The sequence below is a fragment of the Schistocerca nitens genome, chromosome 1 (genome assembly GCF_023898315.1).
Source record: "Schistocerca nitens isolate TAMUIC-IGC-003100 chromosome 1, iqSchNite1.1, whole genome shotgun sequence".
Lineage (NCBI taxonomy): Eukaryota > Metazoa > Arthropoda > Insecta > Orthoptera > Acrididae > Schistocerca > Schistocerca nitens.
The window spans coordinates 834,608,330-834,630,685 of NC_064614.1; the positions used below are offsets into that span (position 1 = coordinate 834,608,330).

Consider the following 22,356-nt stretch of genomic DNA (forward strand, 5'->3'; position numbering starts at 1 on the left):
TTACCACGGCAAGCATGATAAGTTAACCAAAACACATTTCAGCCAGTGTCGTTGTACTGAACTTTGTGAATAACACTGTCAATTATAGTATGCTGTTCACAGTTAGTTCTTTTGTAAAGTTCATTACATTGGAGCTCTTAATGGATTAGAGCTAAAATATCTACTTGAGGACATTATGGCATTAATTTTGGAATAGTTAATCCAAGTAATCGACATGTCAAATAATGACCATTCAAAATATCATCAATTTCTGATACTGTTCTGTTGTAAGAAATTTCTTCATTGTATCCCATTAAGAAATCTTTGCACAGAATTGTTCTAAATTCAAGCCACAATGCTAAAGCATCTCCTGGTATGATCTACACAGAAATTACACCAAACAAATTATACTTATGCTTTGGTGAATTCAATTCCTTTGTTTCAACTAAACATTCATGCCATTCATTGTCATTTGAAGCAATACTGTGAATGTGACATGCTTCAGTAAATGTACTGTAGACGATTCCATTATAAGTGCTAACATTTTCAAATGATTTAGGACCACAAATGTGGAATAACAGCAGACAAAAATGAAAAAGTTCTACATCCCTTGGAGACACTACATACATGCATGTAATAATTTTATCATCGTCACATATACTCTTCTTCCATCTTTTGTACCATCTACGCAGACACAGTGCAAAGGAATATCAGTATAATGGTAAACATTCGCCAATGGATCAGTTTCATTTAATGCAAAAATGATAATTTGTTTACTTCACGATTTCAAATGCATCCTGTTCTTGTTCTACTCTGAAGCAATCATTTTGTGTACAAGGTAAATAAATGTTAAACCTTATGATAAGAGTATGACTGAAAATGCATTAGTATTTCACAAATTTGCCATACTGTCTCAGTCAATCTGGCATTAAGGCCATTCAAAAAATTGCTCACTTTATCAATCTGAACTTCTTCATTCCCATGTTCTTTCATTGCCTACTTCTATAGTTGCACTACTATATCCTTTATATATGTATTTATAAATATATCTAACACTTTTAATTGTTGTGCAAACTTCAACATCCACGTGGCAATCAAATTTAGCAAGTAAATATGGACTGTATTATTGAGTGGTTGTCCTCAAACATTAATGCTAACACCAGTATCACACTGTCTTTACAGTGGATATCCATTAACTGACTGTTGTATGATTGCAAAGAAATCTTTAGGGTTTTTATTTTTATTTATTTATGTATTTTTGCATTTGCCATCTCTCGTACACACAGAATTTTGATTAAAAGCACCACATAGGCCAAGCATCATATGTTTTCCAATATAAATAGCTTATGGTGTGTTCGAATATATGGAATTTCTGCACATACAGCTTTATCAATATCACAAATGTCTACTATTTTATCAATTTCACATAAAGTGATTAAAATATGGGCATTTAGCAATCCAAATAAATTCATCTGTGTAAGTGATTGCCTGAACTTTACCAAAAGAGGTTTCATTATATTGCACCAATTAATTATTTTAATTTAATCATGAAACGAGCACAATTCTTTCAGGATGGAAATTAGCAGATTCATGTGGATTAATGTTGTTAATTATTTCTGGACAATTAGGATTGCAAGTCATTGTAACAAATAACAAAGGTTTTCTGAAATCTTGCGCAATGGACATTGCATCCAAATAAATTCTGATACATATTTTGTGGACAATCATTATATGAAGAAGGCAAAATAACTCTTCTTCCAATATCCAATATTTGCAGTATGATTCAGGTTTAGTAATAAATTATTACATATGTTATTATAAAGTTCTGGCTTCAGAATAGACTGTTTTTTCCTCATGAAATGGAGTCTTGTACGTACAATGCCTGCATACATACATACATATCAACAGTTCACTGCAAAAATAGCTTTTGTGAATGTTGTGAAATGTTGAAATCATCTCTAATTGAAAGACGATAGCTTGCATATCGCAAAATGATAACTTTATTTCTAGGTTGTAATGCAGTTGATGTACTTGATGTATTATGGAACATTAGGAAATAACAATGGATAGGCTAATAGAACCAGTGAGCAATCTAAAACTGAGATGTTTTGGACTGTATCAGCGGTTTTAAGAAAACACACACCATATTTATTCTGAAGGGTAAAAATAGCAGCCACATCAGTCTGAACTGCATCACTGGGTGTCTAAATTTTTATGAATCCTATTAAGCTAAAGAAGTTTCTCTATTTTCATTTTCCACTCTTGTAGAATAATCTTTCATTGCAGTAAATAAATGCACAAAAGGATTAGCACATTCTATTTCAATAGCAATTTCATGCATTACATTGTTATCAGTATTCCACAATTTACTTGTTAGTTCATTCAGCCTATATGCCATAAAAATATAATTGAGCACACCACAGTGAACAACCATATGCAGAAGTCACTGGACCTGGTGTATGACAAAAAATGTTGTGTATCTTAAATTAACACTAAGTAAAACTGTGTCCAAAATTATTTTATGTTCATATAGTGGAAATTTTAAAGTGTGATAGAGAAGGTATCATCAGAGTTATGGATATGAAAGCATCCACTTCCTTTTAACACTCTTAACAGCCACGTACACAAGATTTTTTGTTTGTGCACATCTATGGCAAAGTATTTTTCGAATTATGTAAGTTTCATTGGCCTCCTTGTATAATTAATATTAAATATAATAATATTATGAGAAGGAAAGTTGCTACTCACCATATAGTGGAGATGCTGAGTCACAAATAGTCATGTGTGTTGAGTTGCATTTGTATGAGACAATATCCTTAACAGCCGATAGTTGTAATTGTGAGAGTCTTATTGTTGTACCTATCTGCAGTTCAGCATCTCCGCTATATGGTGAGTAGCAACTTTCCTTCTCATAATATTGTTACATTCCATCCTGGATTTTCCATTGTTTAATATTAAATACATATTTTTTATTTGTTTATCTTGCAGATCATTAGATGCACAAATTAAAAAGGTTGTCATGTGACATGAGTGAGGACAAAGCCTTAGTGCTTTGAAATTGACTTAAAACAGAGCTGACTGAGGAACTTTTTGACTGAAATGTTTGCTTTTGCAAAAATTTCAACAGTTTTTTTCCAAATGGCCTTTGTTTCCTTATTTTAGCTTTATTTAAGCTTTCAAAAAATGATTGTTCTGTTGAGAAGCAGCATTTTACTGCTGGTGGAATGAATTGGTGTCTGATTTAAGGTGTTGCTCAACATCATTCTTCTTTTTCCATCCAATTTGATGATTACAAAATCTTTAGAATATTAATTTCAACCTTCCATGGACATTCACAGGCATGAGACTCATACTTGACAATGCTACATATAGAACCAACAAGGCACTTATCATAGAACTAGAACCAAAAATAATCATTCAGTAATTAGGTGAAGAATTTTCGAATGGTCAAAATACATGACACATTAAACACTGGCAGACAGTGACAAGAATTAGAATTCTGACTGCAAGAGGGGAGAGGAACAGTCCAGGGAAACATGCCACACCTACCTCTTGCAAGGCAGCAGCGAAATGCAGAACTGACACATTGTCATAGGGATTGCCAATCTATTATGGTATTGTGAGGGTCACAGTTGTAATCCTTGATGGAGCAGGCTTAGTCATTTCACTCTTTTCAAAATAAGAAAAAAAAAACAATGAGCAATGGACACACAAAGCATTCAGGAATGGCTATTGCACAATTGCTACTTGAGGTTGGCAGAGTACTGTTCACAAGGTAGCTCTGACCCGACGTCTTGCGGTAATTCAACACAATCACACTTCAAAACACCCATCACGTAAAACTGCCAAGTTAATAGTGTCCACCATGCTGGCGTAAGGTGTCGCCAGCACATCATTCGGTAAAGATGTAGCACGAAGATTGACAGTGGGTGCAGGATCAAGCACACCTGTCATGAGAGAGGCGAGAGAGACACCACAAGCAACACGCTTCCAACACCCTCTCCACAGCATGTATTTAGGGTGCTGCCGCTGACCGGAGTGCCTCAGTCACTGACTCACTGATTCACACTCCAGTTGACATCTGTCAGTTCACATTGCAGGTTACGACAGTAAATAGCGACCAGATTAGTGTAATAGCAAGAGTATCGATATTGTCTGCAAGAGGACTATTACTGATGAGCTTGTACCACAACACATGAACTCTATTAAAGTTAAGTAGCAGCTATCTGTTCATGTAAATAAAGAACCATGTTGATCCACATGTGCATTTGTGTTGTAGAAAGAGGATACTGGTCACCCGTAACAACAGCCTCTTCCTTGCTTCCTTATGGTACAAGACTCTACATCCATTTATACCAACTATTGAACTTTAGCTAACAAACAAACAAAAGTGTTTCTTTCTACTAAAATTGTAAGTCTCATGGCTGAGTACGATGTTGCATTATGTCGTGTGTTGCATTATGTCATGTATATCTGCACCAGACCATTCAACCTCCCACAATTACCATGGCATCAGAGTGTCAAATACATAATAGCAAGAATTGCATTCATGCACTTTTTATTTTGCAAACACATTCTTACGCATATTATGTTTCCAAACTGGGCTCTGTCAGATGATATGTAATACCAGTATCTGAAAATTGGCCACAGTTTCAATATTTATATGCAGAAAACAAAGCTATTGCAAACTATCTCTGATAAAATAGTTCCTCTGGATACAATTCATTATGAAATAGCATCTACTATACTCACATTTATTGCAAAATGTGAATTATTCTGGTCCCTAGTAATGCATCAATAGCAAAGGGGATTTTTCCAGACAGGTTAAAATATGTAATTATAAGCCTCTTTATAAGAAATGTGACAAGGAAGACTTGAATAATTATCATCCAGTTTTCTTACTGACATCTTTTCCAAAATATTTGAAAAAGTAATGTACTCAAGAATAGTCTCCTATTTAAGTACAAACAATTTCCTTAGCTTATCACAGGTTGGATTCCTGAAGGTTTACTCAACTGAGACTGCTGTTTACACATTCACTCACCAATATCAAAAGCCTTAAATAATAAAATACGGCAGTTGGTATTTTTTTGTGATCTTTCCAACGCGTTTGATTGTCTGCATCATGTTACAATCTTGACTACCAAACTTTATACTAATGAATAACTATTACTCCATTGAAGGAAAGATGTGCAAACAAATCTGTGGCACAGCCATGAGCACCCACATCACACCCTCCTATGCCAACCTTTCAAAACCTCAAACCCCTGGCCTGGTTCAGGTTCACTGAAGACATCTCTATGATCTGAACTCAGGGCCAAGACACACTACACTCATTCCTTCATAACCTTAACACCTTCTCTCAAATCCCCTTCATCACCTATTCCCCCTAAACCCAGCATGCCACCTTCCTGGATGTTGATCTTCTCTTCTCTGATGGTTCCGTCCACATTAAACCAGCCAACCACCAAAAGTACCTGCATTTTGGCAGCTGCCATCCCTTCCACACCAAAAAATCCCTTCCATACAGCGGGGCCATCTGGGAACGGAGTATATGCAGTTACAAGAACTCATTTGTCAGTATACTGACAGTCTCACCAAGGCCTTCACAGACAGACACTATCCCCCAGGCCTAGTCCACAGAGATTTCCTGTGCCATTTCCCCACACACCTTCAATCCTCCCACCAGCCCACCAGCCAGCTACACATGAGTGCCCAATTCATCACCCAATACCATCTCACACTGGAATAGCATCATGCCCTGAAATGAGGGGCATCCATACTAGTCTATCCCTACTGTCCCTATAGCCTACACCCAACAGTTTCCGCCTGCTATCCTATCATATACTCCTTTTTCACTTCCCCCAACCTCAACATGTGCCATACTCTGCCAATGCACCAACCTGCCCTTTCCCCTTCCCTGCTCCTCTTTTTTTCTGCTTTGTTTTTCCCCCACACCCCACATCCCGATGCAGCACCTGGCAGTCTTGACAGGCTGCCATTGAGATTCCCCACCAGATAGTGCTCTTCCTTCCCCCTACCCATACCCTGCAATCCCTCCCCCTTCTCTGCCCAACTCCAGATTGCTATTCATGTGACAGTCGCATTCCAGTCAGAGCTGCCAGAGGTAGTGGTCATATGTGCATGAGGTGTGCTTGCTCATGTGATGGTATGTGTGTGTGTTCTCTTTGGTGAAGAAGTCTTTGGCTGAAAACTATAATGTGTAACAGCATTTTCATTGAGCCTGTCTACAACTCAATGGGTCATCTTTAGGTGAGCAGCAATCACTCCTTTTCCTAATATTGTTGTTGGAACAACTTATGTTTTACATATAACTGGCTTGAACTGTAATTAACAAACAGAATACAAAAAGCCATGCTGAGTAATTCAGACAATGTTGGCAAGGTAGGAAATTTTAGGGACTGTGGAGAAATCACAACACGAGTCCTACAGGTTTCAATTTTGGATCCACTCCTGTTTCTCATATATGTGAATGACCTTCCACTTAACATGCAACATGCAGAACTGGCAATTTTTGTAGATGACATTAGTGTTTTAATAAATCTCATTAGAGGGAAAGCAACATAAGAGATTGTTAATGATGTTTTACAAAGAAATTAAGTGCTTCTCTGAGTGTGAACCACCCCTAAATTCTGAGAAATACACTATATTCAACTCTGTTCCACAAATAGAGTCATACCAACAACTGATGCAGCACAGAATGTGTGGATGGATATGTGTGTGTGAGAGAGAGTGTATACCTGTCCTTTTTTCCCCCTAAGGTAAGTCTTTCCGCTCCCGGGATTGGAATGACTCCTTACCCTCTCCCTTAAAACCCACATCCTTTCGTCTTTCCCTCTCCTTCCTTCTTTCCTGATAAAGCAACCATTGGTTGCGAAAGCTTGAATTTTGTGTGTATGTTTGTGTGTCTATCGACCTGCCAGCACTTTCGTTTGGTAAAAGGGATGGAGGAGGAGGGATGGGAGAAGCTAGTATTTAAGAGTAGTGGCATGAGTAGGACTAAAAAATAATGTCTTCATTAATGTTAACATTAATCATGTGTACCTGCAAACTAATTCATTCCACATCATTTCAACAAAAGACTCATACAAATGATCTATGGAACATGTAACTAACTAACTATGGGTGGTACATGAACTGTATATAGTCCCCGTGATCCCTTGCTCTTTTCTATAATAAATTCAAGACAGAAAGGTGCTGGAATAAACAACTGAGAACTTTTTCAGATGGAATGTGAGAATGTGGATGTTGCTCAGCATACATGAAAACAGCTTGTCAGTTAATGCCATTGACTAGACTATACAAGAATACTTGTGTGCAATTTCCTGTTTGGAATAGTTTGACTCAACTCAGTGTAAACATTTTCACACTGCTTAGAATCACTACTCTTTTCATGATTCCAGCAAAACCTCAATTTAATACATACACAATGCTTCATGTAGGAGACAACAATAACTGCTATGACTGACATCCCCACCACTATCAGTGGACTAAGTACAGAGGCGAACACAATTCATAAGAAATGAGCAATGCAGTCACACAGACAGACAATCTACATTGCTAAGTACATAACATTATTAACACAAGCAAAACGATCAATATTAAAAATGTTTTTTTTGAACACTTGTTTATAGAACTTAGTTCTAGATTTTTACCAGCATTATCTAATGCATATGGGATACTTTCTCCAGAATAACCTATATAAATGTCAGTTTAAGCTTTATAATGAATTATAAATATTACTTGCTACAAATATGCTTTCAAATGAATGATCTGTGAATTTGTATTACCATGATGACTGCTTACACATTAGATAAGACTATGGCAAATGCCATGTTCATGCACACATTTGGAGTGTCATACTTAATAAACACCACAAGTGACAGCCTGATGCTAAACAATATTTTAAATTCTAGCTAAATTGAACAGGACACTTGTTGTCATGAAAGAAGCTATTTTCTTGGGTGAGGCTATATTATATTTAAACAGACATTCTGTTCCTTTGCTGTTTAGCTAATTTTACCCCTAGGACAACATGTAATGGCATTATACTGTACAATTGCTAATGTGAGGTTTTGTGTATAGAATGAAAAATGCGCAATCCCTATGTGGGTTTAGTCACTGTAACAGTATACACAGTATATTATATTATGGATGTGTTTTTATTTTAAATATAAAACAGCCTCATGCAGGAAAATTACTTTCTTTTTCAAAAAAATTAAATGTGACTGGGCACAAAAAATAGATTATTTTTACTTCTCGTATGTGGGAAAGGTGACACGGAAATCAAAAACATAAAGCAGAATAGAGATGAGAACTCCAATTCCTAAACAGTAAGTACAGCTTTGTTACATTTAGTATGTGCTTAACTGTGTAACATTTCTGGCAATGAAGATGATCATACAGTACAAAAGGAATGGCAATAACAGATTATCAGTACCTGATTAGCTTGCTGTGCCATCACCACCAGTTTACAAAGGAAAAAATTACACATATATCTAGTTTTAACAAAATAATGTAGAACTAACTAAAGAGGAGAAAATAGTTTTTCTGACACAGATTGTCTACAAATAAAGAAAGTATTCTTTACCTGTAAAATTCATCTTCTCTCATTTTTTGGTACACATGACTGCCAAATAAGTTCTTTGGTACTGGCTTTGCACGAAAAGGTTTGAATTTATTCTCCCCCGTTGCACTCAAGTCAGGCGTTGAACGAAAGAAACTTAGTTTTTTACGCTCTTCATCCCTTACAACAAAACTGAATGGCTTCATTTGTGACTGAAGCTCTGCAATAAACTGTTTTCGTAACTTTTTCCTCCTAAGGAATAAAAAAGAATGTAATTGTTTATCATCATCTTATACCAATTTATTGATGTGATATTTGGACTCTACTACAAAGAGTTTAGATCTCTCTCTCTCTCTCTCTCTCTCTCTCTCTCTCTCTCACACACACACACACGCACACACACACACACACACACACACACACACACAAACACGTGAGTACACATATGGAAACCAACACCTATAAAATATTAACTTTCTCTGCATATGAGAACATGAAGTATAATTACACTGACAGAAGCGGAGACAGTTACAACATGAAGCAGAAGTCTGATATTTATCAAACATTATAGAGGTGTTCATCACTTAATGGGTGATTAAACTTTCATTCCATTTCATTTCATTCCATTACACTACTGCTTCAGCATGAGGTGCGATCTCCAAGGGCATGAATACTCTCTTGTATTCAGAAGCAAACAGCACAAAAATATCATCTTGAGAAATTACTGAAGCACATGCTGTGTATGAATGTATATGCTTTCCCATCACATCTCAGGCATGCTTTATGGGTGACAAATTAGTGGGCCAGGCAAACCAGTGAAGGATCTGCACACTCCACAAGGTTTTTGTGCTATGTACTGCTGTTTTGTGTCTTGTATTATCCTGCTGAAATACGTCATTTGATACCCTGGTTATGAATGGTGTTCACAGTGTAGTTTACCATTCTTGTCAGTTATTAGCAAGAATTCAGCCTCCTTCCAACAGTTATCATATCAGTTCTGTTTCATATCCATCAGCTCCCCACACTATGATCCCAGGAATTGGAGAGGTATAGGTCTTGAGGATTGCTGCTTCCTATGACATTACTCCAGATTGTTTATTTGCACGATAGTGTCAATCTGACCATTACAAACAAGAAACTAGTTTCATGCTGAAAATCAGAATGTCACTCAGTGCCCCAGTTGACTCTGTCATCTGTGGTATGATGTCATCAATAAATGGCACTTGGCAACTTGAGATCTCAACTCAGTTTCCAGTAATATGTCCTCTACATCTGAGTGACACTCTGCTGTAACCTATACCCAGATTATTCACCAGAACTAGTGGAACAATCTGACAACCTCCTCATGGAGTAATTTTTCTAGTAGGACCTTTGCCTACTATTCTTGCCACACTGTTGTTTGGAGTCTATCTCACCACCACTTATTTTGCTGTTACAGTACCACAGTCAACTGTCTATACAGTCAGCCAGTATGATGCCCTCCTATCCCTTATGTCAATTACTCAACCTTTCTCAAACCTGAAAATAAGTTCACACAATGATGAAATTTTAATCAACATATTCCACAGGCATGGAAATACTAGAGTGCCAGTTTGGTACCATTAGGACAAACTGTTCATGGTTTAATGCTTTCCATTTCAGCCAGTGTATGATACCGTTGTAAAAACAGATTCAATGGCCATAACCACTGAAATGGCAGGTCAATATGGAAATTACAAACTTAAAGTATGTGCTAGATATAAAAATATATGACACAAAGTTCATAAGTATAATATTTATTCAAAATTTATGACGTACACATACAAGAAAAACAAAAATTAATTTTGTCATGCAAAATAAAATCTCAGGGTGCAATAGAGAAAGTCCTGGGTGAAATACAATTATTGGAAGGAATAAAGGAAGCTCGCATTCTATAGCTGAGTAGTTGATAAGCACACAAATAACCTTGAAAATGTTGCCGAGCTTTCACACAATGTCCTCCTACAGATCTAACACTACCAATAACACACACATGACCATGCCCCCCCACCCCCTCACACACACACACACACACACACACACACACACACACACACACACATTGTTCCAGCCGATCACTCTGCCCTGTCACTGCACTGCACTCTGATTTGGGAGAGTATTTGTATACAGTGACTGACAGTAGCAAGCAGACATAAAGAGGAAGGGAACGGTGGAGGAGTGGGAGGCTGATGGGCAAGAGGGAAAGGCAGCAATAGAACAGGACAGGAATGTTGTTTAGGTGATTCCATGCTGCTGCAGACACGTACAGGAATGTGTGGTACACACTGATATGGAGGAGTGAGTTGGGATGGGGAGAAGAAAAAAGTAAGAGTGAGACCACAAAAAGAAAAAAAAATCATGAATGTATATTAATAGAGTGAAGTGACGAAGTGGAAGGCTGGGGATAAGGAGGAGGTGAGCGTAGGACAAGGACTAATATACACTGAGGTTAGGATGAATGTGGGACTGAGCAATGTGTTTTAACGATGACTGGACAATTCTTGCTGTAATTCATTTAAGCTGGTACTGGGGAGAGGCAAAGGGGGGAGCCAGACAGTACAGGTGGTGAAGCAGCCAGTGAAGTCAAGTATGTTGTATTCAGCAACATATTCGGAAGCTGGGTGTTCAACTTTGTTCTTGGTCACAATTTTGTAGTAGCCATTCTTTCAGCTAGACAGCTCACTGGTGCCCATGCCAACACAAAAGACTGTACAGAGGTTGCAGCAAAATTGAAGTTTGACATGAAGCTTTCACAGATTGTCCAGTCTCTTATATGGTAGCTATGTCAGTAATAGAGCTAGAATAGGATATGCTTGGGTGGATGCAATGGAGTGGTCTTGCACTTGGGTCTTCCACAGGACTGCATCTACATCACAGTATCCAAACCACTGTGCAGTGTATGGCAGAGGTTACTTCCCACTGTACCAGTTATTAGGGCTTCTTACTATTCCATTCCTGTATGGAATGCAGGAAGAATGACTGTTTAAATGCCTCAGTGTGCATTGTAATTAATCCAATCTTGTCCTCTTGATTCCGAGAGCTTTATGCAGAGGGTTCTAACTCCTTGAGTAATCATTTACAGCTGGTTCTTGAAAGTTTGTAAGTAGCCTTTCTCATGATGGTTTGCATCCATCATTAAGTGTATCTCAGTTCAGTTTCTTCATCGTCTCTGTTACACTCTCCCACAGGTCAAACAAACCTGTGAGCATTCATGGTCCTATTTTAGTACAGGTTCCACATACTTGAATAACATTCTAGAATGAGTTGCACGAGTGATCTGTAAGCAATCTCCTTTGTAGACTGACTGCACCAAAGATTGCCACCTGCTTTACCTACAACTGAGTCTATGTGATCATTCCATTTGATATCCCTACACGGTGTTATGCCAAGGTGTTTGTATAATTTGACCAATTTCAACTGACTCACTGAAACAGTAGTCATTGGATACTGCATTTTCTTTTCATTTTGTGAACATATCTGAAGATTTAAAGTACATTGTGAATCTTGGCCCCACTTTGAAATCTTATCAGGATGTTACTGAAATTTTGTGCAGGTTCTTTCAGCCTGCTGATTTGTGAAACATCTAATACTGTCTACAAGGTCATTAATATACAACATGAATGCCAAGGGTCCTAACAAACTTAGTTAGAGCACACCTGAAATCACTTCCACAGTTGTTAATGACTCTTCATTCAAGATGACATGCTGCATCCTCCCTAAAAAGAAAATATACCCAATTCAGTCAAAAATTTCATTTGTTATCCCATACAATCATACTTCTGGTAATAAGTACAGAGTAAAATGCTTTTTGGAAATCGAGAAATACAGCACCTACTTGACTACCTTGATCCATGGCTTTCAGGGTGTCACATGACAAAAGTGAAAGTTGCATTTCACATTATAAGTGTTTTCAAAATTGATGCTGTTTGGCCTGAAGGAGGTAATTCTGTTCAAGCTATCTCATTATGTTCTAAGAGTCAACAACAAATCAAAGTCAAGGATATTGCACAATAGTTTTGTGGATCACTTTTGTTACTCTTCCTTTAGATGGGTGTTACCTGTGCTTTCTTCAAACTGTTGGGCAGGATTTTTTGTCTGAGTCTACAGCAGATTATGCTTAAGAGAAGAGCTAACTCAGCCATAAATTTGGTATAGAATCAGATAGCGATCCCATTGAGTCCTGGAGCTTTGTTCAATTTTAGCAATTTCAGCCATTTATCAATACCACTGACACTAATATCTGCATCACCTGTCTTTACAGTGGCGTGAGAATTAAATTGGGGCAATAACCCTCGATTTTCATCTGTAAAGGAATAATTGAAAGCCAAGTTCAGGGTTTTTGGTTTTCCTTTGATACCCACAATTTCAGATCTGTCACATCCGTGAGTGTCTGGCCACTATAGTTCAATTCTTTTATCTTGGTGGTTCGCGCATGCCCGCCCAGACGCGGAAGATTGCTGCATTGCCAGTTGAACGCGCCAAGAGAAGCAGCGCCATAGTATAGTTGGCAAACTTACGTTTAGGGGGGAGCGCGCAGTTTATGAAGTAAAGCCACCACGGCCGCATTAACCCTTTTGCTGCTACAGAGACGTGCTCCCTGCATTCCGCGATGTGTGTGATTTTGTCATCATTGCACTGCTCGCCTGTGCAGACACATGGTGTTTCGACTGCTTTGACAAACTTTATCATTCGATTTCACAAAAACTATTTGGCCCAAAAATTTGATTTTTACACATCTTCTTGACTGATACCTTCCCCACATAAATGACTTAATTTTGTTTCGATGTTCAATGCAGTTATTGTGCAGCATTAGATGTAGTAAAACATTGCACAAAATTTTCAAGTTAGCAGAGGTAAAAGTCCATAGTGTATACTTTCCGTATGGTCGATTTTAGTTGCCACTAGAAATTTCAAAAAATTACATTCAAACGAATAAAATTCATGAAGTAAGACACTTCGATATTGTTTTTAAATAAAGAAAATATCAATCACCTATCAAGGTTTGAACTCAGAACCTTTCGCTTAGTAGCTATACACTTTAACCATTACGCTAACGCAGCTCGTCGTTCATTGTCTCTCTCGGAGGACTTTAAAATATCACACAAAATACTGACAAACACTGTTGGTATGATTATGAATTACGTTTCGTCGAAGTACAATAGGAAATAAACAATTACCGCTGTTCTTTATTGCGAAAAAGCAGTTAGTGAGAATGATACAACCACATTTCCTTGTTATCGCCTGCTTATTGCTTGTATGGTTTAATTAATTAATAGAATATGAAGCAATTATTATAAAGAATGCTTTTTCCAAACTTTCTATAAAAGAAAGTCTGCTATCAAGACGGTGCTTTTGTTCAATTACTTTATTTATGACTGAACGTTTCTAAAACTGAAGACACTCGTCCCTGCTCTGCACTGCAGTCGAGTTCTGGCAACATCGTTCTCTGTTCATTGGCTGACTGTGTTTTGTGACTTCAGATGCGCAGGACAAACCTAAACTCAGCCGCCATCATAAATGACGCGCACTTTAACAACCTCACATGTAATCAGAATTTCTCTGGGTTTTGAGAGAAGTGGAGCCACCACCAGCTTTCACAGTGCAATGTTGACAACTTGGGCCAATGGCTTTGTAGAGTCAGAACCACACTCAAACTCCATAATCAGCTTTTACCAATTGTAATCAGGATTTATCTGATCAGGCCACTGTTTTCCTGTTAGCTAGGATCCAACTGATTTGATAAGCAGCCCAGGAGAGGCACTGTAGATGATGTCGTGCTGTTAACAAAGACACTCGTTTTGGTTGTCTGCTACCATAGCTCATTAATGGCAAATTTCAATGCACTGTCCTTATGGATGTCCTTGTCATACATCCCACATTGATTTTTGTGGTTATTTCATGCAGTACTGCTTGCCTATTAGCACCGAAAACTCTATGCAAATGCCACTGCTCTCGATGAAAGCCATTGGCCAGTGTGTATTCTGTGTTGAGAGGTAATGCCTGAAATTTGGTAATCTTGGCACACTCTTGACATTGTGGATCTTTGAATATTGAATTCCCTAATGATTTCCAAAGTGGAATGTCCCATGCATCTAGCTCTAATTACCATTCTGTGTTCAAAGTCTGTTAATTCCTGTTGTGCAATACTAGCCAAATCAAAAACCTTTTCACATAAATCACCTGAGTACAAATGACATGGACTGCCCTTTTATACCTTGCCACATGATACTACCACCATCTGTATATGTGCATATCACTATCCCATGACTTTTGTCATCTGAGTGTATCTATCAGGTGTGCACTCAAATATTCTTCTGAAACTGATCACTGTTCTTCTACGTTTTCTCTCCACAACTAAATGTTTTGAGTTCTTTATTGGGATTGACACTACTGCTTATTTATGTAGTTTGCTGAAAATATAAATCCTTCTACTTGTTTTAGTTGCCCTTTGTACGAGAGTTGTTTTTTAAGTAAGGGCCGTTCGCGCGTATAGTCCCGTAGTTCGCGCGGACGCCACAACAAGCCACCGCGCCACTTGCCGGCATCCTTCCCGTTCACACTGATGCAAGTTGCAGCTCTGTAGCTGACGTTTGTACGCATCGCTGTGCTACTTAATAATGTTTACGATTATTGAATCACCCGGCGCGTGTGAGATACGGTCAGTGATACATTTTTTGACCGCGAGAAGCCTATCAGCTGCAGAAATTCATTGTCAGTTAACAGAAGTTTATGGCTTGAATGCAATGAGTGAAGGTAAGGTGCGTCAATGGGTTAGAGAGTTTAAAAATGGCCGTCAAAACGTCCATGATGAAGGACGCTCAGGCTGGCCCTCTGTGATCACTGATGATTTGGTGGCTGCAGTCGAAACAAAGATTCGTGAGGACAGAAGATTCACAATTTCCACTCTTTCTTTGGAATTTTCACAAGTTTCAAGATCGGTTTTGTACAAAATTGTGTCTGAAAACCTAAACTTTAAGAAACTGTGTTCTCGGTGGGTACCCAGACTCCTCACAGAGGACCACAAAGGGAAGAGATTTGCCACTTCATTGGACTTTTTGATTCGTTACGAGGAAGAAGGGGATGACATGTTGAGTCAAATTGTCACTGGAGATGAAACATGGGTATCCCATATCACTCCTGAAAGCAAGCGACAATCGATGGAATGGCAACACACAACCTCACCCGTCAAGGTCAAAGCCAAACAGACGCTGTCAAAGTGCAAGATTATGGCAACTGTGTTCTGGGACCGGCGCGGTGTTTTGCTAGTGGACTTTATGCCACGAGGAACGACCATCAACTCAGATGCCTACTGTGTAACTCTAAAGAAGCTCCACAGAGCAATTCAAAACAAAAGGCGCGGCATGCTGACAAAAGGAGTTTTGCTCCTGCACGATAACGCTAGGCCTCACACCTCTCAAAAGACTCGGGATTTGATTGATTCTTTTGGCTGGGAAGTTTTGGACCATGCACCATACAGCCCTGACCTTGCTCCTAGCGATTTTCACCTTTTCCAGTACCTGAAACACCATCTTGGCGGGCAGCGCTTCAATGACGACGATGAAGTGAAAGAGGCCGTGAACTCCTGGCTGTCAGAGCAGGCGGCCGAACTCTTTGAAGAGGGAATTAAAAACTTAGTTGTACGGTATGACAAGTGCTTAAATAAACAAGGCAACTATGTAGAAAAATAGGTAAAAATGTGTAGAATGAGAAAATAAAAGTTTTTTTACAAAAGTATTTGTGTCTTTTTTTAAAAATAAAAACGGCCCTTACTTAAAAAACAACCCTCGTACTTTGGTTGCTGCAACAGCCTCCTGGTCACTGATACCAGTTTCTACATAGACATCTTTACAGAGTTCAGATCTATTTGTTGCTCTTAGATGGAATATATTTGTATCATGTGCAGGATTCTGAACACTATGTTCTGAACACTATGTTCTCAATCTGTTATATTTTCATTATTTATTTATTTAACTTGATCTGGCTAGGACCATCAGGCACTCCCTTACATTGAATCAGATTCTCCCATACAATACCTTTTTTACATCACAATTACCTAAGAAATAACAATTTTAATAATGAAAATAGAATTAAAATGATTTAAGTGTCTATACTGACAATGTGAGTAAATAATACTGACTATAAACTAATAAAGTTAATACTGGCAGTACTTGCACTATTGCTGCTGCTGCCACTAACAGACACAGGCTGCACTGTCTATGAAGAAGAGAAGTTGACATTTTCTTTCTTCATTCTGGCAATGAAAAAGCCCAGCCACTCTTCCATAAGACCACTCATTATCCACACCTTTTTATTGCTTCACCATGTGACAGGAAGCTTACTGCCATCTCTGCTTTAGAAACAATAGGGTTTTGTCACCTCTCCAATCACCAGTGGCTTCTCCACTTCACCTAACACGTTTCCACACAGCAGTTGTCTGTGTCTTTCCTTGGACAGTTCTTCGTAATGCACTTTTCACCTCTAATTGCTACAGATTTTGAAAGCAATATGCAGTAAAACACACCAGTTTCATCAGCATTGAACAGGTTTTTCAAATCATAATTCAGATTTAGACTGTGCAGTATTATCATCCATTCTGTTGTTACACTTTCCTGCACATCCTTAGCTTCCTCACACACTTCACCCCACATGATGCTGTGGCTAGCTTTGCATCTGTCCATCCATCCTGCGGCTGCCTTGAACTCCACATTCCCACGGTCTTTAGGGACATTTAGAACATCATTCCCCAACACGGGCCCAGACAAAGGTAAGTTTTTCACCCTTGAACTTACGAACCATTCTCACAATATCATGTTTATTTCTTCATTTCCCTTCTTCCTCAGCTTTCTTTCCATTTGTCCACTCCATTTCATCCATTCATGCAGTACCTTATCCTTATTTCTTAATGTTTCATAAATTTGTGTTTTATTGCATTTGAAATGCAACTTTATTTTGCACACAGAGAGTTCATCTTTCTCATTCAACTCAATTACCTTAATCTTCTTGTTAAGTGTTTGTAACACATACTTTTCGTTCAACATCATGTTGTCACTTAAAAGTGCTTCAAGTAAACTCAGATTGACAGAAAACAATGCAGGTAGTGTATTTATTTGGAATTATTGATCTTGCCAGGTAAAACCATTGTTCAATAGAACAACAATCACCTGTTTCATGTGATAGCACTGTCGGAGATGAAGAGCTTCAAGCTGAAAATAGAGTCATTGTATAGACATGAGAGATTACGGTATACTGTAATATAGTAAAACTGTATGAGCTTTTTTCACACTATATGATGAATTATTAATTACATCTTAAAATTTGTGTTCCATTTCTGCATTAGACACATTCCGCTTTGTACAAAAAAATTAGCATAGAGAAGTGTATTGACTGCACACGGACTGAAATATCTAGTTTGGACAGATTTCTGAATTATAAACATTCCATTTTGATCCAATTTTACTGTAATAATAATAATGACAATAATAACAATAATGATAGTGGCAGACATAAAAAGAATTTATAGGTGTACAAAACAGGTGTTTTTTGATACAACAAGCTTGGGGAAAAAAAATTTAAGGAGTCTGCACCAGGTACGGATACTGGAGAATGAGGAAGATCTGGATGGAAAGAAGAATATACAGGGGTAACAAGCGGGTACAGTAACTATAGCAGTCATTATTGTTCTCTTATAGATATGTCATTAATTGTCTTCTGAAGCTGTAGATGATTTCTCTAGTATAATGTGGGAGCTTATTCCAGAGTCGGATTCCTGCTACTGAGACGGACTTTGAGAAAGTGGCTGAACAATGGAATAGGACAGAAAGGATTTTGCTCTGATGGGAATGGATGTTTCTGCCATGTTGTCCAGACAAGAGCGTTAAGGTCAAGGAAATATATGGAGGACAGTGTAAGTTGGTAAGACAGTTGAAAACACAGAGGGTATGGAAATCTCTGCGCTTGTCTGCACGCAGCCAGGATAGCTGTGTATATGATGGTCAGACACAATAAAAGAGTTACACATCACAGATATGATGAACACATGCATTCATAATCAGTTCCCATTGCCATAAGTTTTCCTGAGAAAGGCCTTGCAGAATAACTTTGCTGTAATTAATAATTGGAAGTATAAGTGTGTGTATGAGTTTCTTTTTCAAGTCGAGAGAGAAAATATTGTTATTTAAGCTTTTTATATTTTGGTAGGGCATGGAGAGACATTGATGCCTCCTTTGACATTGCAGTTACATGCTCAGTCCAATATAGATTTTCTTCTATTATTACCCCTTGACAATTTGCTGAAGGAGAGAAAATGATATTTGTCCCATTTAGAATTAAAGATGGTAGGGATTCCCAATAATTTGGGTTAATGAGCCTAGAATGATCAGGTGGTACCAGTTTGATTTTGGATGGACTGAGCATTAATCCTATATACTCATTTCGATAGTGCATGCGGGTGGGTACTGACATTCTCAATAGCTGTGTTCAGGTTTATTGGTTTTGAACTTGGATACAACTGGAAGTTATCAGTGTATGTGTGTTTTTTTGCAGTAGGACAAAACTGATGATAAAACATTGACAGAAAAGGAAAAGAATATAGGATCTAATACTGAACCCTGGGGAACGCCTGCTACTACTTTCTCCATTGTGACTTTATGGTGCTGTACATGAGGTGTTACTGGCGAGATGGCAGGTATGAGTGAAATCACTGCACTGCACTGCACTGCACTTGGCTATAAATTTGGTCTGCTAAGTTTACTTCTCAAACTGTCAAAGTCTACAGTGTCAAAGGCTTTGCTGAGGTCTACGAAGCACATGATGGTCAACTTTTTGTTCATCAATGGCAAGCTACAGGTCACCTGTTATCATTATTAAGGCAGAAGTTGTGCTGCAATGGTTGGTTTGCATCTAGTAGGTTGCTTGTGGTTATGTAGTTTGCTATCTGTTTATGTACTTTATATACTATGGTCTTTGACAGTGCAGGAAGAATGCAAACAGGTCAGTAATCAGAGGATGCTGCAGCAAAGTCCATTTTAGGTAGTGGCTTAAATGGACCCTGTTTCCAGGCCGCAGGGAATACACTTGTGGTTGAGGAGTGATTGAAGATATCTGTTACGGTGGGCAAAAGTGTGTCAATAATAAGCTTCAACATTTGGATTGTGATGTCATTGCGTCCAATATATGCTTATCTGATACACATGATGTCCTTTTTTATGATACTGAAAGTAATACGTTTTAGATAGACTTTTTTGTGGCTACAATCTTTTACCCCCAAGAAATAATCAATGAGTCTCTGTCTCTAGATAGTTTTTACAGAAGGCGTTAAGTAATGTTTCCCATGAGATCTTGTCAAGCCCAGCCCTTACAAAAATGTAATTTTCCTAATTGATTGTTGGGTGATTAAAGTCTCATCAAATGTCCAATGTTCGGGCAATTCTCCATGCACTACACGTTTGCACACTACCACTAATCTCTTCGTGCATTGCTGTGGCCACTACTTCCACTGACTTCGAATCAGTTCATTTCCTCCCTCTATCAGGTTGCACTCCAAAAGAACCCGTCTTTTCCAAATTATTTTCTCCAGACCCATGGCAGTCATCGGACCAATGCCTTTTTTAAAACCTTTCTGTGTCCAGAACTTCTCCAGAGTGATGTGTGCACAGTCATCACTTTACAAGCAGAGCGCAGTCCTGCATTGAGACAGTCATGGCGAATGTTGCAGACAGGAAATGAGGAAAAGTTGTGTACCCGGCGTGTTTGCACCAACTTCAATGGGTCATGCGCATGACAGGTGTTTTCATTTACATATTCTGACACATACAGTGCCATCTATTGACCAATTTTCACCGTACTTCTTTCCTTCTGCCACACGTTTTCCCCCTTCTCTGATAATATTCCATTGCAATTTGACGTCATTCTGACCAATGGTGTTATTTCTATTGCATTTTGAAAGTTTAGCTGTAATTATAATCACCCTTTATATTTAACTCACACAAAAATGATTGATCTGATCGTACAAATAAAAATAAAACAAACAGATACTACATGTGGTCCTTTGATTTGTAATATTATTAACAAGAAAATGATGGGGGAAACAGATAAACAATATTGTGACTAATGTAAAGATTAGTCAGACCATGAGAATGACACCACTTATTTCTTTTGGTCATGTGATGTGTTTAGGTTATGACAATTAATGCCAAAAATTTTATTTTAACTACAGTAGTCACTGCAGGTAAGTACCAATTTCTGATTTACCAGAGCATGTGCAGTTGGCAGTCATACAAAGTTGATCAGTTTGTTCAGATATGGTAGCCTACATTTCTGACTGTTAAAAAATGTCCATGTACAGGATGTTAGTGTTCAAATGCTACATGTTATATTGTAGGGGTATTACACTACTAACATAACTGTTCATTACTTTTCTCAAGAATTACTGTGTTATTACTGATATTATGATACGTATATTGGAAAATCAGGAATAGCAACAATATGGAAAGGATATATTGCTACTCATCATATCAAGGAAGCACTGTGTTGCAGACAGGCACAACAAAACACAATACAAGAAATATTTAAGCTTTCGGACAAAGTCATTCCTCAGTAGCAAAATTCTCACACATTCACACAATAAAAATCTGGTTGAGAATGATGAATTACTTAGGAATAAAGGAGACGACTTACCAAAAGATAGAAACACTGCATGTCAGGAGGTACACAAACAAAAGGTACAGAGCTTGGCTAGCTTTCAGTATGTGCTTCCTCGAGCTTGTAGGAAAAACATTCCTGGGGGGGCAGGGGGTGGGGTGGGTTTGTTGGTTCTTGCTTTAGGATGCAAAACTGCTAAGGTCATAGACACCCGTATCCTAAGAAAAAATGAGTGCTAAATAAAAACATGAGGTGAAAAAGGCAAAAACCCACTCAAGCAATTTTAAAAGAGGAGCAGCTAAGGACAAGGTCATCCCTAAGGAAAATTTCTCAAAACATCTTTGAGATGGCAGAGGTCCCCACCAGGGTGTGGGGGATCAAATTTGCTGCACCATGCCACTGTTACAAATAAAAAGTAAGATGTGATCAACAGAAAGCAGGTCATCTGCTAAAACAATCTGACAAAGTAGATGGAAAACACAGATGTAAACAGTTAAAAAACGGGCACTGGGTCAGATAGTGGTGCACCATTGGGAGTTGAGAGCAGCAGGTACATAACAGGGCAGGATTACCACTTAATACATGGTGGTGACTAAAACAGCAGTGTCCTATACGCAGGCAGGCTAGAATGACCTCCCAATGACATGAGGACCAAGAGTAAGTCTACCATGCTACTGGGAAAGGTTTAATGTCCTGGAGCTGGTTCCCCTAAAGTAAAGGTCACTGTACACTTCAAAGTCATACTACATGCAGACAGACAGTGACACGAAGGTCATCAGAGGGAACATAATGCCTAGCAGGCTGAGGGAGGAGAGCTGCAGCCTTTTCAGCAACATCAACAACATCATTCCCTGGCATGACGACGAGATCAGAAACCCACAGGAACATCACCTTGGCTCCCCCCATAGTAAGTGAGTAGAGGCAGTCTTGGATCCACTGTACTAAAGACTGGACTGTGTACAGCAAGTAAAGGCTCTGAAGAGCACTGACAGTATCTGAGCAGATGACACAATTTGGAAGCCCGTGTCATCAGATGTACTAGGTGGCCTAGAGGGCATAGAGCTTTGAAGTAAAAAAAAAAAAAAAAAATATTCAAGAACTGCTCAAGAAGCCAATACTGAAAAGGATCATCG

The 22,356-nt window shown here is 38.4% G+C and overlaps 1 protein-coding gene across 1 annotated transcript in view; it reads right to left on the reverse strand.

Moving 5' to 3' along the window:
- Nucleotides 1-22,356, reverse strand: part of LOC126207900 (protein FAM161A-like) — a 216,266-nt gene that overhangs the window by 133,447 nt on the left and 60,463 nt on the right. The window contains exon 3 of the mRNA XM_049938884.1: nt 8,591-8,818. Coding sequence (XP_049794841.1) covers nt 8,591-8,818 — 228 coding nt within the window. The remainder of the gene's footprint in view (nt 1-8,590; nt 8,819-22,356) is intronic.